This window comes from Vanessa cardui, chromosome 6 (genome assembly GCF_905220365.1).
Source record: "Vanessa cardui chromosome 6, ilVanCard2.1, whole genome shotgun sequence".
Taxonomy (NCBI): Eukaryota; Metazoa; Arthropoda; class Insecta; order Lepidoptera; family Nymphalidae; genus Vanessa; species Vanessa cardui.
The window spans coordinates 10393624-10415435 of NC_061128.1; the positions used below are offsets into that span (position 1 = coordinate 10393624).

The 21812-nt window shown below is 31.4% G+C and overlaps 1 protein-coding gene across 2 annotated transcripts in view; it reads left to right on the top strand.

Annotated features, from left to right (window-relative positions):
* Positions 1–21812, top strand: part of LOC124530530 (glutamate receptor-interacting protein 1) — a 345789-nt gene that overhangs the window by 107403 nt on the left and 216574 nt on the right. For both annotated transcript variants that reach the window (XM_047104719.1, XM_047104720.1), the window contains exon 2: positions 20515–20687. In XM_047104719.1, the coding sequence (XP_046960675.1) occupies positions 20588–20687 (100 nt within the window). In that variant the 5' untranslated portion in view covers positions 20515–20587. The remainder of the gene's footprint in view (positions 1–20514; positions 20688–21812) is intronic.

Genomic DNA, 21812 nt, shown 5'->3' on the forward strand with positions numbered 1-21812 from the left:
GTTTTATATTGTTTTTTCACTATTTCACTCACACCAAAATTTTAATATTTTGTCCGTATTATTTAATAGATCACCAGTTATAACAGTTCTAGTTTTTTTTTTTTTTTTGCTCGTCACATAAGATCACTAATTTTCTTTACTTTATCTGATTATTTCATTTGGATAACGTTTCTGCGCAAGAACTATTTATAGAAGTCTATTTTACACACAGCAACAAACACTATTTCGCACTAATATAATTTAAAAGATTTATTTTTTACGGATCGACTAGTATCGTCTGCGCGTGCGGCGCCCTCTTTGCTAATATTCATAGATAATTAATGTTCCGGACTATCATTGGCTAAGTGAATTATCTAGATCACGTATTAATAGCCTTGGGAATATGTTAGCTATCAAAAAACTTGGTAGAGCTCGACCACCAAAGAGCATTACTTTGTAAGGTTACATCTTAGTTATCAAGGTCACCATATATGAGCCGAGGTAACCCAGTGGTTAGAACGCGTGCATCTTAACCGATGATTGCAGGTATAAACCCAGGCAAGCATCACTAAATATTCATGTGCGTAATTTGTGTTTATAATTCATCTAGTGCTCGGCGGTAAGGAAAATATCGTGAAACCTGCATGTGTCTATTTTCATAGAAATTCTGCCACATGTGTATTCCACCAATTCTACCCACCCGCATTGGACCAGCGTGGTGGAATATGTTCCAAACCTTCATCTCAAAAGGAGAGGAGGCCATAGCCCAGCAGTGGACAATTTACAGAGTGTTGTTGTTGATGTTGTTGTTAACCTGCAATAATTCGCCAATTCGCCCTACTTTAATAAAAGACTTTCCTTCAATGCTTTTATCTATCGCGAGAATCGTCGGAATAAGTAATAATTCCTTCATGACCATACACGCGAATAATCTGCGGAGAAAATACGATCCGATTATATCTACCGATTGAATTCATCCATTATCTATTATTAGGGTTAAATGTAATGTCCTGATTACGAGTATTATCGATCGTCGTATTATTGTATTGTACAAGTCCATCTTCTTAACGCTCGATTTAGGAAAGAGTTGAATAAAATTGATGATTGTTAATAAAATAAAAAGGTTTTTTGGCGACATTATTCAAACTTGTTCCTTGAATTTGAACTCATTTGTCATTTAAAATGTCCACGGTTAATTTATTATTCTAGTAATCGCGTTCTACTTAGTTTTAAAAGCTTTTGAATTAACTGTATTATAATTTTAATTTATTTCAATATTATTAGAATTATTAAAGGTTTCTTTTATATTCATTTCTTTTTCTTCTATCTTCTGATTTGAAGATAACGGAAGACATCTTATGTTTGTATAAACGTTTGTCATTATATTTGAAATTGACAGTGAAACTGCCTTGTTAAAAAGGACCCAAGTTCAAATCTCACAGCAGGCTATCATATCTTACTGGGTATAGTCAGTAGCAACAAGAGAAAGTGCAACTAGTAGTATAATCGAATCTAGGAAAGTATATGAACCCATTTTTTTGCGTATGATTTCTCCTATCTTATCGTATTATTATTATTACTTGGTGGTAGGGCTTTGTTCTAGCCCATCTGGGTAGGTACCACCCACTCATCAAGCATTCTTCCGCCAACTAACAGTAGGTACTCAGTATTGTTGTGTTCCGGTTTGAAGGGTGAGTCAGCCAGTGTAACTTCAGGCACAAGGGACATAACATCTTAGTTCCCAAGGTTGGTGGCTCATTGACGATGTAAAGAATAGTTAATATTTCTTACAGCGTCATTGTCTATGGGTGATGGTGACCACTTACTATCAAGTGGCCCATATGCTAGCCCGCCAACCGATTCCATAAAAAAAAACTTAGAGCAGGCTATCAAATCTTACTGGGTACAGTCAGTAGCAACAAAAGAAAGTGCAACTAGTAATTTAATCGAATCTAGGAAAGTATATGAACCTGTTTTTCTTGCGTATAATTTCTCCTGTCTTATAGAATTGTCATCCCATCGGATTGAGTAAATAAAAAGAACGCGTTTAGGTTTAAAAGGTTAGGTTTACAATCATCAACAGCCCTTGTACGTCCACTGCTGGACATAAGCCTCTCCAATTGCACGCTACTATGATCGTTCTTGGGTGCAAAGTTCTCCGTTTTAGATTACCATCTTGTTTGACGTTTAACTTTATTTAGATGAGGACTACTCATGAGGACATCTTCATCCATTGCCATATCGCCTTTAATAATATATATTTTGTCGATTAGGACGAAAAAATAACCGCAATAGTTTTAATCTCGGTGAATTTCCTAAAACGAAAACTTTAATACTCAATAATGTAAATGCTTCTTTTCACGACCAATTCAAGCCACTTAAGGCTTTCTACGAGTTTCCAACGCGTATACAGTTTTAAAGCCAACTCGAATTAAATGATACGGAACGACGAGTGGTGAAAATGCTCTTAATTGTTTTTAGTGTAGCTAAACTACTTAATTCCGACATAATAGTAAAAAATATATAGAATACAATTATGACTAATCATAAATATTTTCTTTAAATTCGATGGAACTTTGTCATAACAAGACTTTACAAAATTAATTCAATTTCTTACTTAACAATAACACTTCATTTTCTTGAGATGAGAAATGTGTAAAAATGGTAAAACGGTTCTAATAATAATAAAATTTCTTAAAGCAATAAGTTTCAGTCTTGGCTAGTTAACTACGAAAGACAGTTGTAATTACAATCTTCTTTCAATTGAACAAATGATTAATTTAATTGCTTTTTTACTCATTTTATAGAGCCCCACGTGACCTAGTCGGTAGAACAGATTATTACGGGTTCAAATCTAGGCAAACACCACAGAATTTTCTTATGCTTTATTTGTGGTTATAATTCATTTCGTATTCGAAAAACGAACGTGAATAAAAAACGTCGTGACGAAATCTGCATGTCTCTAATTTCAACGAAATTGTGCCACATATGAATTCACCAACCTGCATTTCAGCGTGGTTGAATATGCTCCTAACCTTCTCCACAAAGAGAGAGGAGGCCTTAGCCCAACTGTAATTTACAGGCTGTACATGTTGATTGTTGCAATGATCTGAACTGAACTTGTACTTAGAACTACTTAAAGCCCAATGAATACAGTGACAAAATTAATAAATACGAAGATACGTTATATAGTGGCATAATGAAGACATGATGTCAAGAAGACAAGAAATTGAAGACTATATTACTATATAAGTTTTAGCTACAAATATTTATACACACATATATTTTTCGTTCAATGTATTGATATAAAATTATTAATTCTATTTTAAACTACAATCAAGGCAAAGCCGCTTAAATATGTTAAACGTCAAAATTATATAGTACAGTGTTAATTTACGACGTATGTGATTAAATATAAGATACAGATCTACAAAGTCAAGAGACAAGTCATAACACATCGTAGTCGAAAGAGGTTGAGGTGAATTATGAACGAAAATATCCCGCGTGGTGGGAGGCCCGCGCGTTGATGAAGATAATTAAATTTCGGAGTGATGGTGTCAGATGTGCGACGAAAATAGACGTGGTGATAGAAAGGGGTAACGGTACCACCATAAAATGTAGCTGTTACTCAAGACATCGCAAAAGAGGGTCATTTGAATTAATATTTTCGAATGTTAATATGTAACAATGTTAATTTAACTGATTAATATTGTATGACTGTACTTATTCGCATCAGTTTCGCTCCTTCTGTTATAAGTATTTGAATTTTGCCTAGTATACAATATGTATAAAAATATTACAAAACATTGTCGTTAAATTAAAATAAAGAGTCTAAAGATCGTAACGAACTCAAGTTTGAACCTAGAAACTTAGCCACAAAACCAGCAAGACCGTCAAATATTAATTTGATAAATACCCTTGTCTGTTTAATGAAGTTTTGTATATTATAGAAGCTTAATAGAACATAGAAACGTATTAGACATTATTTTTTTGTTTGATAATACTAAAAAAAAACAATAAATTTCAGTACTGTATGTATGTCTAAGATCCAAGCAACAATACAAACAGATGTGAGCAACATTTATTTATTTATTTATAATAATAAATAAATAAAAATAAATATCATATATGTTATCAGAACGCCTGTGTTTAAATTTTTACATTAAAAGTAATAACAATACGTAGGTGTAATTTCACACTTGCTTTGACTTATCCATATATATGTATGTACAATTATAATTATATATTACACTGCGGCCGATAGACCATACATTGGGAAAGGTTATAGACTATAAAACATCGCTCTATTACACACTTGGGCGGGGCAGTAGCTGTTATGCTTAACACGGAACAGTTAATATTTTATAAATAGCTGAACTTACGATAAAATTTACTGCGATAAGTCCAAGGCGAGATATCGAACGTCCGTTGTTCAGGGATCATATACTATATATATATATATATATACCAATATGTAGTTCCTATAGTTTTTTCTCATAGCCAACTGCACTTTTAATTTCTTTGATCGCTGTTATACCATATATTGTTTATGTAAAACATTTTGTTTGGTATTATTTTGAAAATGGAATGTTACAAAAACTTGTTAATATGTTCTTGAATCTTTGTATTGTTATTTTTTTTTTTCAATATATTCTACTATGTTTATGGCAGGAGTATTCCATGGTCATATCACTTTTATTTTGCTGGCAAAAGTCGATCGAGTCGATTACTGCTTGATTTTTGTAAAATAACCCACCCAACCAGTTTTTCTTTCCTTTTTTACATTTTTTAAGACATAGATATATTTTTTTCGATTGGTGAATTCCTAAAGCTAAATCAGTAGAGTTCGTTGTTTCCGCATACATTACATTAGTTATGAGTAGTTATTGTAGCTGAAAAAAAACCTATGTCCTTTGAGTTCAAGTATGCACCATACCGAATTTCATCAAATGGCATTCAGTTGTTTAGCCGTTAAAGCGTAACAGACAGACAAATTGACTTCCGCATTTATAACATGAGTATAGATATAGAAAATAACATGAAAGATAAAAAGGAAAATGAAATCAAAGGAAATAATTCGTAGATATCTAATAACACTATTAAGATTTTTATTGTGAGAAAGAAAACGTTAAAATTCTATGAGCGGGGCACAAGTTATTCACACTAAAGGTTTGGCTCTCGCACTTTGGACATTTATAGGTCGCAATAAAATTGATAACATCTGAATAATAGTACCATCATTTTATCCTGTTATAGGCACATCTTTTATTTTTATTAAGAACTATTTACGTAGTGATTTTTATGCCAACGTATTTGTAAATGTGTTTGTATTTCAAAATGCTATAATGTGACGGATAAAACTGTGCTTTAGGAAGTATCTTTAAAATCAAAATAATATGAAGGAAAATTGAAATTCGTTTATCCGTTTATTTTATTGTATATAATAAATTCATTTCAAACAAAAAATATAAAATATTTGCTATAAATAAAGACGAAAATGGAGCATTCATCATTCAAAATTTCGACCATAAGTCCATAAAATTTTTCTGAGAAAACGTGTTTTTATTATAATATCCGATAAACCTGATGGAAATTTCAATACTTTCTCTGATTATCCGGGAAATGGAAAACGCTTTCGGATTTGTTTTTTTCTGAATTTGCTTTTAACCTTTATTTTTAATATCAAACAAAGTTATTTTTAAAATACGAAAAGAAAATCATATTCGATTGATTTTCGTACATTATTACAAATATTTAAGTAAACCAACTATTTTTGGGTAGGAAAGGGACTGAGCTTTTGATTCAACTCCTTTATTTTTATACACTGTCAAACATATATAAAGATGGTAGTTGTTGCCCGCAGCTTCACTCTTTTTTTACGAGTTTGGTTGTCATGTGTTGCAAAAAAAATTAGTCTATGTGGTTCCTTGGAGTTCAAATTTGCGTCATACCAAATTCCATCTAATTCGGTTCATTGGTTTAGTAGTGAAAGGGCGATAGACAGACAGACAGAGTTACTTTCTCATTTATAATATTAGTATAAATCTATCAAGTACGTATAAGTTATGTTGCTACTTAAATCTTTAAAAGCATGTGTGACTGTAAGGACTTTTAATTTAATTCGAGCTATTAAAAGTACTTTATTAATCTTTACTTGTTACGTACTTTATTTGTTAATTTGTGTACCTGACTTTTGTTATTGATAATAAGAGAGTACGCTATTTAGGCACCAACATATTTTATGAAAAAGTTTTCCATCGTGGTCTTTCAGAATGAATACTTACAACTATTTGCTTACAAATTATATATTTGTATAAGAGATTTTTTAAAATATCTAAAGAAATTTTAATGCCGGCATGTAATAATATAGTTCATCGTTTTTAATTATAAGGTAATTATAAAATAAAACAGCCGTAATTAAATATGTTAATTTATTAGAAATATAAATAAGAAAGTAAAATGTATTGATATTTAGTGATAAGTATTTCGGTCAGTGAACCAGCACATGATTCCACCTGATGGTGAGTTATTAGCCTGGCACTGTAAGAAATATTAAAGAAATATCCAAATATTTGCTTAAACTATTTTGTAAAAGTATCATTGAAAAATAATACCTGTGTGATAAAATGGCTTTATTATCATCTACATTTTTATCTGTAGTTATTAATTTGCCGTTATTACGCTGACTTAAGAAAAAATTATCTGAATGAAACTATAATACATAGAATACAAGCCATTAGACTGAAAATTGAATTGAAATAAATTTTTCATAAAACTAAGAATGGAATTGCATTTAAATAAGATTAAAATCTCATAGAAATAATCTGTGCATTATAACAACATTTAAATATTAAAGGATCATTAGTATAAGCATAAGAGGATTTTCTTTTCAGTCTATATACAAGTTTTCTTTTAAAACTGTTTACTCAATAGATACGTGCTTAAGTATTGCATTCTAGGCAGGAGTAAAGCCTTGAGGTACACCAACTCGACCTAATTAGCTGAAACGCTGACTTCATAGATAGTTGAAGCGTTATTGACTACTAAGTTTCATTTAAATAACGCTCTTTAGCCTACTTTACTTCAGTATAATGTTACTAAAAATAAATAAAAAATAGATACATCTCGATATAAATAATCGGCAGAACTACGATAGATCTGATCGAAGACTATCAGGCGTATAATCGAAATATTTCGAATTTTAAATCTATTACATTCAATGAGATGTCAGTTCCACGGGCGGCCATGTTTGATGTTTACGGGTGCGTTCCAAATAATGTCCAAATAATAATTTCGAGAAGAGATACGGTAAACTCAATAAAAAATTATCCAAATTAAATTATTAATAAATGATACAGACTAAACAGTTATTTGTTTAGTTTTATTTTAACCGAGTAAAACCGGGTTTTCATCTAGTATTACATAATATCGAACAATAATTTCTTTCCGTATATCGAATGACTAAGTAAATTACTAGGATAAAATTATCCTATAATATGCGGTCATCTCATAATAACGTTTCTCTAAATAACATAGATATTATAGAAACTTGAGTTTCATCGGTTAAAGTGATTCATATTAGTTGGACCGTAGCCAGGAGCAAGCGTGTAATCAAATACAATAGATAACTTTAACGTACGCACTATTAAGTAGAAGCATTATCGTGTTATCGAGATTAATACATTTAGTAAGTAATTGTTACCTTAATTTAACTTCCTGTATATTGTTATACACAGCAACATATTCTGTTGACATTTGAAATTAAAATAATAAGTAAATAAATATTGGACAACATCACATTCATTACTCTGATCCGAATGTAAGCAGCTACAGCACTTGTGTTACGAAATATCAGAAGCAATGAAGGTTATACAAACACCCATACCCAAGACAACGTTGAAAGTTAATGAACATTTTCTAGTCGAATCGACCGGGAATCGAACCCGGGACCTTGGAGTGGCGTACCCCATGAAACCGGTTAGCTCAGCTCAGCTCTTATATTAAAATATTTTTATGCCGTAAATTTAAAAAACTGTTAAGTTTTATACACAAAACAGTCATGCCTCATTGCCTCGGTTATATAGGAAGAGTCAAGGATTATAGTTTAGCACAATGAGAAGTATTTTATAAAAATAGATAGTTTGTTGTCGAAGTGTAATAAAAGTTAAGACATAAATTACCACCTGACAAAGTACTCCTGTTAGGATAATGATTTGGAGCTTATTCTATCACGCTCAGCTGGAAAACTACTTACGTTAAGGTGAAGCTCATTTCATCATGACACTTCACTATGGCTTGACGGAAACACGTGCAAGTGTCATTAAGATTAAGAATACTTAAGCACTAGTAATTAAAATGTAAAGTTTAATAAAAATATTAATATTTAGTCCACGCTATTTGGTTGTTTTTGGCTTTTCTTTCGATGGTTTTTTGTTTTGTTTAAAATTGACAGTTGGACTGGTAAACAGGCCATTTAATGGTAATTTGTTTTTTTGAGATATAATAGTCGTCCCTTACACCGCCAATACGGTACCAATCTTTGGAACTATAGTCCTGTAGTTACACTGACTTACGTAACGCTTAAATTGGAGCACAAAAATAAATATTACTGATAGGCGTTCGAATTTAACACGTTTGGGTACCTATCCAAAACAGTCTTGGGCAAGAGTAAAAGTAATGTAAATTTAAAAATATTTTTAAAGTAAATAGTATAAATTCTGAAGACATTCCAACAGCTCGATCTCCGTTGGCATGTATTGAATATGTAACATTAACTCGATTGGAAGCGAAATTATATTATTCATGTGGTGCGAATAATTCGATTCGGTTCCGTGTAAAATCAATAGAAGATTCAATCACGACTCTACAACGTTATTACTCGACTGTATAACGGAACGTTTGAAAGCTGTTAATGAAGGGTTGACAGCATTTGAAAAAGTATTCAATGCTATGGTATTTACTATTAGACATATTAAAATTTCCTTTGCACTTAATTGATAGAACTTACGTCCTTTATCAAGTGGCTCTTCAAGCTATTGATATATTTCTGCATGATATTCATGACTCTGTAAAAAAACTCTTTCAGAAATTATTAAAACAAAGCTATTTTAAGGTTATAAAAATATGTGAAAATTATTAAATGTGCCAAAAATGATCGCGCCATAATATGGTTTCAATAATGTAATGTTAACATATGGATATGACATCTATTTTAACTTTCTTTTACAGTTCTAAATGTTCATGTATTGTCAGCTAGTGTCATATATAAGTGATTATGAGCCTGCCTTGGAAAGCACGTATACTCGTTGCGGTTTTACGCCTTATTTCTTTTTAATCGGATTGCGATTGATCAATGTTATCCCACTTAGGCATATTATCCTCTGCTCGGTTAGCTAGTCCTTGTAATGGACCGCGGTGACCGATATTCCATTAGGAATACATTGTTATAACCAGCATAATACGGTCTCCCTTCCTAAAATTATTAATTATTAGGCGACCTCCGTGGTCGAGTGGTGAGTACACCGGTTTTGATGGGTACGCCACTCCGAGGTCCCGGGTTCGATTCCAGGCCGAGTCGATGTAGATTATCATTAGTTTTCTATGTTGTCTTGGATCTGGATGTTTGTGGTACTGTCGTTACTTCTGATTTTCCATAACACAAGTGATTTAGGTACTTACATTGGGATCAGATTAATGTATGTGATGTTGTCTCATATTTAAAAAAAAAAAAAACATCGAACGATTTGGTCTGTGTACGCAAAAATCGCACAATGATGTATATAGTAATTATGATAATACTAGTAATAGCCCGCGGTTTCACTCGCTTTGTAGATGATTGATTCTCATTTGTTAGGCAAAAAGTAGCCTATTTCCTGTTTTGGAGTTCAAATTTGCTTCCAAATTTCATCAAATAATGTTTGGTTTGGTCGTGAGAGAACCTCAGACAGACAGAGTTACTTTCACTTTTATTATATTGATATTGATTAGTAAACAATAAATTTAAACTGTTAGTATAATAATTACAACAACAACAACAACATATTAAGGTAATAGATGTAGACATTATCAAGAGGCTTAACATTATTATTCTATATTGATTAGATGTCCATTACGAAACATGCGTTGCGCTTGAAATTGTAATGAGAATTCCTCATTTGTATCGAAATATAGTTAGGCACGTTAAGGGTTAGAATAAATAATTAGTGTCAGTTTAACACAATTTAAGGCACATACATGTAATTAAAATCTTTGCAAAGATTACCGATTCAATTCCTTGCCGGTTTTCAGTAGAATCTACTTTCCGAACCGGTGACATTTTTACATTTAATTCAACTGTGTAATTAAACGATTCAAGTGTTTTATGAGCCAACTTAAATAAATAATATTTTGATATTATAGCTGTATTAGGGAAAACTAAAAACTGATAGTAGAACACGACCGTGAAATAAGAGAAATGATGGTGATGGTGTGTACACCTGTTTTCATGGGCACGCCACTCCGACGTCCCGGGTTCGATTACCAGCCGAGTCGATGTAGAAAAAGTTCAGCATAGTTATCTATGTTATCGTGTTTGTGGTACCGTCGTCATCAGGTGCTGTTTCAAAGTTGCCTTTCAATTATAATTAAAAAAAAATCATCGATGCTAAATATAAATAATTAAATTATAAACTCGTTAACAATTTTTCTCATCATTAAAACTTTAATACTTCAAATTGTATCATAATAATTGAACATCCAATTTAATTCATTCACATTAGAAAACTTCACTTATATATAAATGGAATGAATAATCACATGAAAAATATACCGCGTCAATATTTAACATTTCTACATCCCAGATAGAAAACCATAATAATAATGTCAGTGGATGAGATAAGGACGACTTGCCATAAATTTAAATATTTATTCAGAACATATTATTCCAAAATGGAGTTTCATTGGCATCGCTCCAAATGTCATTCTATTCGATTTGTGACTATTCAGTTAGAGTGATTTCGTTATGACCACGAAAGTTAACTATAAATGTAACATTATAGTAGAATAGTATTTAAAACTATATATTTATTTCCCTTTTCTAGCATGTTATGTAAGAAATAATTTCTTTACATAAGAAATCTTAATTATTTTCAAATATGAATTGATAACAGTTACCATGATAATCTTGTAAATTAATTACATAAGAATCATTAACATTTCCTTAAATATTTTGAAATATGAATTGAAAATAGTTACCGTAATAATCTTGACCGCGTGGAATGGTGACCAGAACGTTGGTATGATTCGAAATTCGATTGTCAGGGCGAAAAACGATCTAGTCATTAATGAGTCTTTTTCTACTTATATTCAAACGATTAAGTTATTTTAGTTACAGTATACAGATTTTCTTTAAATTTCTGTCTGCTATGTAACGTGAGTATCATTATTACGTAATGTTATACGGCTGACAGGCAACAGTTTTATAGAACAAAAATAATACATTAAAAAAATGAACAAATGTAAGTAAAAGAGAAAATTAAAGATCTTCAAATTTAAATAATAAGTTTAATTTTTATAAAACCTTCTTTACATTCAAAGAATGAGAATTTCATTATAAGGAACGGGAAGTAATAGCTTAGCAAAAACCTCCCCTACTTTGTAAGACGACACGAATAAAGAAGTCAACATAAAGAGTTATTATGACATTTTAACTTCCCCGGCTTACCCTGATGTTTAACATTTTTAAGTGCCAGTGTCTATCTTAGCAAGACTAACCATCGACAGAGGATCAGGTTATATTTTGAAAGCGAATGCTCTTCTAAAATATAAAGTGATCCTCAATCCTGTTATGCTAGTTTACTGCATGTCAATAAGTGCACATAAATGTGTCAGAATTAATTTTAGCGTATGCAGGTGGTCTCAACAAACTTTCTGTGTGTAAACGTAATACTTTACGGGATATATAAAATTATAATGCTAATAGTCTATATAAATATATGGTTAACCAATTAAAAAAGACTGTGTCAACTTCTTGTAACAAGCTGCAGGATAGTTAGCGAGCTTCGTGTAAAAGATAATATTTATTTATTTAACATAAGAATTAATAACATTAAATGCTCAAATATATACAAATATGAACTAAAACTAGTTTCTGTATAAATCTTGGTTGCAAGAATGCTAGCAGCATTTCCCCGTTGAATCGCAATTCTGATCCTCTGGGCAAAAAACAAACTAGCTCTCTTGTCAACAGTAGAAACAAAATATTCGTGTTGGTAAACCATGACGAATATTTGACATATGGCAGATTTTCATAAGAGATGAATAATAAACACGAATTAAGCACATGAAAATTCATAGGTGCTTGCCTGGGTTTGAACCAGCAATCATTATTTAAGATGCACGAACCCAACCATTGGACCGTCTCAATGGTTTTTCATCACCAATGAAATATAAATTACAAACAAATTGAAAACGGATGAAAGTTCAGCACTGATCTTTATTTAAACCTGTCATCGGTTACGAGTCATATATTCTAACCCACGAACCATCTATCTGTACAGTTAAAACACAGACGGTAATTCAATAACCATATTAGAACTTGATTAGAGCAAATTGAAGCTGCAAGGAACACGCAGCAATAAATAAAACGATAATTTGAAGCTGTCAGTTCTTTGAATCGATGTGTGTGTGATATCTAGTTGAAATGGAATACACCGTCAGAACTAATCCGAAACAACAGAATGGAACGGATGTTCTCGAATCCGATCCTAAAGTAGCAACTGAGTCTATTTTAAGTGCTACTTGGCAAACAAATACAGCGCTCGTATTTATTGAAATAAGAGTAATGTTTGACGGCTTAGAATTTAATACTAATTAAACAGTAATGTTTTTTTAACGCTTCGTTTTGTTTTCACATGATACAATTATTCGGATTCTTTTTATTAGGTCGTTTGTAAAAATGACGATGAAATTAATTTATACTAAGTCAGCTTAGTAGTAGTACTCTTCGTAATAATACTCCATATGGTTAGTCTTATGTGGCATTGTTGTCTAATATAGATAGGCAGACGGGTAAATAGGCCATCTGATGGTAGGTGGTCCCTACTAGGCATTGGTGCTGTAAGAAATGTTAACCAATGTGCCACCAATCTGGGGAACTAAGATGTTATTTCTCATGTACCTGTAGTTAAACTGACTTACCGGTACTCTTTAATAATGAGTACGGTTTGACGGTAGAATATCTGGTGAGCGGGTGGAATGTACCCAGACAGGCTTGCACAAAGCCCTAGCACCAAAAAAAACAAATATCTTGTCAAAATATATCACGTATTTTAAGTAATAGTTCAATGTTAGTTATTACATGTACATATAAATCAAAATGTATGAAATTTAAAAGGCGTTCTATAAAAAATGTAATTAAGTACTAAATTCTGAATGTTCTGCTTAATCTTGGCTATTTGTTAACATTAATACAAACACAATTCAAGCCGCAAAATTTGCGCAATAAATTATGCCCATTCGGCATAAAGTTTCGAAAAATTTCCATATTTGTCATTTTCACTTAATTTAGCGCAGTACTTCTCTACTAGTAGCTGTTAAACGCTCGCTTCGCCCGGCGTAAATTAAATTTTAGTATTGATTTTGTTTTAATAATCACGTCGACTTACGTACACACTTTCTTCTCTCGAAAGATTACTCAAATAAGTCAATTGATTACTTGATTGGCTATGGCTTATTAGCTTATAAAGAATACCTATTATACCTTTACAACACTAATTCCACCATCATTATCATTACATAGTACAAAACAAAGTCACTTACCGCTGTTTCTATTTATTCTTAGATCTTTAAAATTACATAACGGATTTTGATTTGATTTTTTTTTTTTGAATAAATAGGATGATTCGAGAGGAAGGTTTTTGTATATACATGAAAATTAAGGCTTAAAAGATTTTTTTGATAAAACATGGACAATATTTAGTAAAGAAACACTGATTATTTTAGAAGTTAATGATGTCGTAAATAATCAAATTCTGTTGTATGTTTAGTATCAGTATTGCATTCGTGCGAAGCCTGGGCAAATAGTAATGTATTAAATATATAGCCCTTTTGCATGCAGTTACATTGGCTCACTCACCATCAAACACACACAGGCTTGCACAAAGCCCTACGTCCAAGTTAATTATATTAATAGCACTACAAAAGGCCGCGTTCTAGTTACGCAGTTTCAATGTGTCATATTGTAATATATTTGTAGCACTTAGAGCTACTTTATGAATAAACACAGTTTACGGAGAGATTTTAAAACAAAATTCGATATAAATAGGTCAAATGCAATAAATTTTTTACCTCAAAATTTCGTTTAAATTTTATAGATATTTTAAAATGCAGGTCTTAAAATAAGCTGAATTTAAAGTAACCTATATATTTTTAATTACATTAATTCGTTCATTCTGAGTAGAATTACTAACGGTCAGTTAGTACTCATTTCTGAACAAAGGAATTGTCTGGGTGAGTACATTCATTCAAAGCTTTGCCCAAGACAGTGAATCACTAGTGTAGTTCATTTTAATATAAATTGTAAGCGAATGGATTTAAACTCACTCCCAAATGTAAAGGTGGATTTTGTATTAAATAAGTTCGAATTAATAATAGGACTTTGCTTTCTTGTCTTAAGATTTTTGAAACAAAATTCTTTTACGCGGCTTACAGTTGAATCAAGTGACAGAAATCTTCACGGGAAGAAAAACATGACTCGATACTTCCTTCCCTCTCTTACTATTTCTCTCCGTAACTTTCTACTGCTGGGATAAGGCCTCCTCTTCCATTAAGGAGACGGGTTGGAACATATTCCACCACGCTGTTCCAATGCGGTTTGGTGGAGTGCACATGTGGCAGAATTTCGATGAAATTAGACACATGTAGGTTTTCTCATAAAGTTTTCCTTCATCGCCGAGCACGAGATGAATTATAAACATAAATTAAGCACATAAATATAGTGGTTCTTGCCTGGGTTTGAACTGCTATCATCGGTTAAGATGCACGCGTTCTAACCACTGGGCCATCGCAGCTCTGGTTTTACATAATATCATTTTAATTATTTTTAGATTTCGATATCAATTTTTATTTACATTAATACCGTTTAATTAATTTCAAATGTTATAAAATTAAAAATAATAAAAATATTTAATAATTTCTGTTATTTAATAGACACATAATACATAACGTCACCAGACATCGTCCCCGGCCCTCCTTTCTTTCGATATCTGACTGAAAATGGTTACCACCGACCGTGCTCGCCCACGCATTAGCACTCTTAGATTAATAAACCACTTCATCCGCGTTCAATGCACCGCAAACCACAGAGTATTTAACGTTATATTCCGTGCTTGTTGATACTCACCCAGCCTTAAAACCAAATTATAGTATTAGAAAGTATCGCTAATACTAGAGCTTGTAGTCTATAGTTAGACAGTAAACATTTTAGTGCACTTGATTATGTGGTTCTAGTAACCCGCTCCTACTTCTACTAGCAACCCTCCCCGCCTTCGCACGGTTGCATCCTGATACTAGATAAACTACAGAATTTTTGTTGTTTCCTTTCTATATTGTACATTTACACAATAAACTTTCTCTTGAATCACTCTATCTATGAAAAGACGCCGCATCAAAATCAGTTGCGTAATTTTAAAGATCTAAGCATACGTAGTCATACAGCGATAAGCGACTTTGTTTTATACTATGTAATTATTAAGAGGCCAGATGGTCCAGTGAATCTAACCGAATCATTACACGTTCAAGAACAAACAAAAATCATTTATTATTTTGTATTTGTGATTCTGGTGCCCGACTGTAAAGGAAAATGAATGATAATTTAAATGTCTACATACGAAACCAAATTATTGAATCAACTTGGAATAAACGTTAAACCTTTACCTCATAAACAGTATTATAATATTTAATATAGAAGTAGTTCTTGTCATAGTCATTGTATCATCTGTTCATCTCAATTCTACACCAATCCGATTTCGTATCCATTATATATTGACCTCTTTTGTCTATTGACATCTCGAACCATGTCTTCGCCTACGCTATCCAGTCAATCCCACGTCAATCCAAATTAAATGGACTATATAAATGAATCCTTGGAGATTTCTTACTATAATTATTTATAAGACTGAAAATTGCTTTCGATAAGAAATAGCTGACAATCGAAGCTAATTTAATTGCGAGAACGTATTTTGAACGAATGTAATTAAATTTCAAATATTACCCGCATATATATGTGGAATTAGTTTATATAATTTTTAAGCATATTATTTATTTGATAATGACTGGCAAATTGTAATGTCAGAAACGTCTGTCAGTTTTTGAATTCTGTCTGTCACTAAGATGATGAAAGAAATATAAAGTTAATATGAATTAAAAAAACCGTGTTGTGCATTAAATCTAGCTTTATCCCAGATATATAAAAAAATTTTCTGAGTGTTATTATATTGTAACCTTAAAACATTTTTGTTTATTTAAATAGAGTCCTCATTGCAAGCCGATTTGTACATTATAATACGTTCACTAATCTTAGATATAATATGTTTATATCTAATATTGTAATGTTATAACTATCTATATCTTTGCTTCTTATATACGTGGGTTGGTATACTTCATTCCGGACGTATAGTTAAGGTTTTACTCGTTTATACGAACGTGCTAATCTCGGGATCTAAGAGATGTATTTAATTTTACTAGCGTTAAACAGCCCATTTATAAAGAAATGTATATAGTATAACTTAACCTTAGAAACGACGGGATCAGAGCTGTAATGTGTTACGAGGGTAAACGCTAGTAGAATCTAGTTTCGTCAATAATATAATATTATTTACAATTATGTGTTTATACTAAATGTATCCCGCGCACTTTGCTAGACTTAAGCTATAGATGAGTTACTGTAGTGTGACACAGTTTCACGGGAACTAACTGCTGTATTCATCTTCGAAGTTAACAGTTACCTTATTCAATTTATGTAATCCGTACACAGTAAATTTATGAATTTGTTTACTTAACAACTTCGTACCAAACCGTTATAATCGGTATCTTCTTTTAATTAACTTTTATTAATATGAACTCATCAATATTTTTTAACTCTACTGTGTCCTGATAAGTAAAAAAAAGTAAACGTATTGATAAAAATCATACGTTAAGATATAACTTTTGAATATTTTCATTACTATTTCATATTACATATTGATTGTTGTTTTTAGAATCGGACATCTATTTATTTTTATTGTTAAATAATTATTAAAGAATGATTGATTATTCTAATTTCAATTTAACAGATTTAGGGTAAGCTATAAAACTTATTCATTTCAGATTTTTATATCAATATTATTATTTCACGTCTCGTAAATTTTATTAAATTCTAATGTTGCTCACGTAAATGTAAATTGAAAAATATCTAGAATACTCCACTTGTTCATAACAAAGGATCCGCGAAGGAATTTTATTTCGGTAGAAACTGTTCTCCTGAATAGCTTGGACCTCGAGCTCTAACAAAATTGCTAATGTGATTCCCCCAAGACTTTAAAGGTGGGGCATAACAAGGAATGTTTTTAGCCAAAAATTTTCGGTCCAAGGTAATCTGTTTTGCTGACTTTAAAGGATAAAATTCAGAATATTTTATTTATGTAACTTTATATGATTAATAAAGCTCTTTAAAATATTTTTATTTTAAAACCTTACAAATATATCATTAAAATATCTGTCGCTAAGTATTTTATAGAGTTTAATTCTATGTGATAAATGGATGACCCTCGGAGACCAAATTTTACTGGTTTCATCTTGTTTTATAATTCACCTTCTTGACGTTTCTTTATAATAACTAATCACAGCTCTGCACTTACGAAGCCCTTTCGCTAGTGTTTATAGTCTTGAGATTAAAATTCTATTGAATGTTAGCGGGCGCGGCCTGGCCAACGCTTCGCGGTTGTTAAATCAATTTTCTAAAATATTATTATTTCCCATAAAAGCGTCGAATTTTCTGTTGTAATATTTCTATCATATAATATCAATAAAAGGAAATAAATAGAAAAATGTCAGAATCACATCGTAGTAAGTGTAACAATTATAGATATATTATAATAAATTAATTGTAATAAAAATATATTAACGATTTTTTTTTATTCAACTTATTACTTATATTTACAACAAAGACAGTAAAAACTTCAAAAAAAGCCGACATAGATAGATAACTCATTATTTATCTTAAATTCATAATTACATTTATAGAATGGGTAAGATTCAGATGAGATTTTAATAATAATTACGATGTGTTTTATCTATATTACAAAGATGAAAAATCTTTATATCATATATAATCCTATACAAATAATAGAAACGCTTTAGAAAATCCTAAACTATTCATTTCATTTTGAAATGAGACTTGACCATTACACTGTTCGAATTAAAAATGATACTCATTACACATAAACACAGCACAGCTAGTACTCAATAATAGCCTTTAATTATTCCTCTACTAAAGTTTAGTTGCCATAACGTACTCAAACTTATGTTGTTATAAACTTATCTTCCATTCTATGTAATAAATGGGTTATTAGTAGAATCAATCATATTACGATATGGGTTACATTATGTTATATGTATAGATCATCATTCATATATACATTTAATAAAAATAAAGTGTCTGTTTATTATCTGTCTGGAAAAGCTGGACAGATTTTGACGGTAATTTAACTGGTCAGGTAACAAACATAAAAAAATACAGACGAATTGATAACGTCCTCCCTTTTGAAGTCGGTTGAGAAGGAGTTACTAAGTCTATAATAATAATAATTGTTTTGTTAAATAAGAACGCAAATGTCACGGGACAGCTAGTTAACAGTATATATACATTGTTCATCATTACACCTACCGTTATCTACCATTCGAATGTAGTAACTCAACTAGATGGAAATGCAACATCCGTTAGTTACAGATCACTTGCTTGTAAGGCGATACGCTCCATGAGAACAATGCTGTCTGACCCATTATAATACGACTCTTTATGACGTTTCTCGATACAATGGTTTGTCAACGAAAGATATCAAGCAAAAAATTGTATAATACCTTTTAAACATTTTTTTTCTTTAAATTTGAAGACGTTTGAATTTCGAATTTTTTTATTACAAAAACTTTTACCATAGTTTGATTAAATATTGCGCAGTATGGGCGATATCGCCCAATGGTTAGAACGCATATGTATCCCAACCGATGGTTACGGGTTCAAACCCAGGTAAGCACTGAATATTTATGTGCTTAATTTGTGTTTATAATTCATCTCATGCTCAGCGGTGAAGGAAAACACCACGAGGAAACCCGTATGTGTCTAATTTCATCGAAATTCTGCCACATTTGTATTCCACCAAGCCGCATTGGCACAGCGTGGTGGAATTTGTCCGAAACCTTCTCTTCAAAGAGAGAGGAGGCCTTAGCCCAGCAGTGGGAAATTTACAGGCTGCTGATGATGATTGCGTAACATGAATTAAATCGTTAGTTGCAAAAGCTGACCTAATCTTAGAAGATATTATTAACATTTGAAAAATGTCTATCAATAATTAAATAGTTATTTTAATTAAAACTTTGTTCTTCAACATAAAAGTATTATATAGTGAATACTGCGTAGCGTCCGCGTTCTATGAGATAATCTATGGAAGTGGTAAAAAACACGTTTGTAAGTGTGCCAGAAAACAATGAATAAATTTAGGAGAAAAACAATTAGTCACCCATAAAAATAAAGTTACGTTTATTTTATTTATATTCCATTTCATAACAGTAATTTATGTCAAAGGTAGAAAGGTCGTATTTAAGTTTACAAAACAATACACATAAGACCTATATCAAATTCGAAATATTTTTTTTAAATTGCTGACATGCTGACAGTTCCCGACCGCATGTTACGTCACAGTGTTACATTAGCCTCTGCAGCGGACAGCTGATTCATGTGATTTCGTTAGAATTATGACGTCACACTGGGGCACGTATTGTAGTCACGGCATTTTTTCTTTTTTGAAAATAAATTGCTTCATAATTGAACAAATTTAAAAGAAATTTGTTTTTTTTTACGTTTACAACTGGTTGTAATAGTTCGGATGTATATAATTAGATTATTTCATAATACTTTGTATGAATTATATTAAATTATAACAGCGATAAAATTAATTTACAAAGCTAGGATGCAAGTATAATTTAAATTTACTTAATGTTTCTACAGCGTGGATTTTGCTCTGTCTTACAGTGGGATTACCATTATATTAAAATTAACGTTCTATTTAAATCGCTTCATTTGCTTTTCAGATTAATAGAAAATAAATAATATATACACTTACATATTCATAAATAATTTGATAGTTGAATCACTAATTCGTATACATTTTGATAAATTATATTCTGACATTCGCAATTCTAATGAACTAGTAATTTAATATTCAATAAGAATCAAATTTAAATGAATAGAATGAAATATATTGTATTTTAAATTTCGAATCTTATTTTTTTTTTCTTTTACAGATTACATCGTTCTAAGTGACAGTGAAAGTGATGGCGTTCAGTGACGTGTACGAATAACAAATATGTGGTCAAGATGAAGCTGTGGAAGAGCCTTAAGATATCGATAGGCAAAACTGACCCCAAGGGTTACCAACAAGGCCTCCCGCAGTGGGGACAGGGCTATGAATTAGATGGTAAGTAAAACTCCCTTATATTAATATACTAAATGCTAATTAGGGATCTTATTCTAAGAATATGTTATATAAAGGCCGGCAACGCACCTGCCAGCCCCCGGTGTTGTATATGTCCATAGGCGGTGGTAATCAAGTTCCTTCAGGTGACCCTTTTGTTCGTTCGACACCTATGACATAAAAAAATATAAGGCGCCAGTTCGTATGTTTGTGTACCGTATAAGTTGAACCATTAATTATATTTTTGAAAATTTAAGTTCGATGCAACGAACAGTAAACACAAATTAGACGCAGTTAAACATTAAATACATCTACAACTTATCAGATGATTATGCTACATAAATGTATTTCTTCTTCTTCAATATTGTAGTTTATTTTAATATCTCAGAAATAACGAGTTCGTATGTGAAATTTTGAATATAAAAACGACAGGATAGTACGTAATACCTTTCTTATATATCACTAGAAAGTTCTTCAAGAAATTTATTTAAATGACTACCAGTCTATTTAAGCTGTCGTTAATTTAATTTTCTTAATAAAACGAAATATGTAGTATAAGTTCGTGTCATCAAATTTTATAGTTATGTATGTGTCTCTTATTTTTACCGTGATCCTTTACCTTTTTATGTATTCCTACATAACATAAATTAAAATATTTATTTATTCAAATTCTTCACGTGAAGCAACAATTTGTTTAGCATAAAAGACGAGCTTACATCTAAAAGCATTTCCTGCACGCCAACCTCAAGACAACTACAAGGAGTAGAGCATTAACCACGCTATAAAGAAATAAAAACACAAAATGCACCTAAAAAATTCTGAACACTCAAGAGACCTTATACTTAAAAATAGTAATAAGTATATTACATGATTTTTTTTTAATAGGTAGTTCGTAAGGTAAAGATCACCTGGTGATGAGTTACCACAGCCTATACATATTGGCATTTGGCACATATATTTTCTTCCCTCCATCATAGTGCGTGCAGTATCCTTGGAAAATAAGTTGCTTTGTCCCTCGTGCCTGTGGTTACACTGGCTGACGTACCTTTCAAGCGGTAACGTTAAAATTCTAACTTATACTTATTATTATTTATTATATAGAAGTGATCAGTTCAAGGACCTAGAATT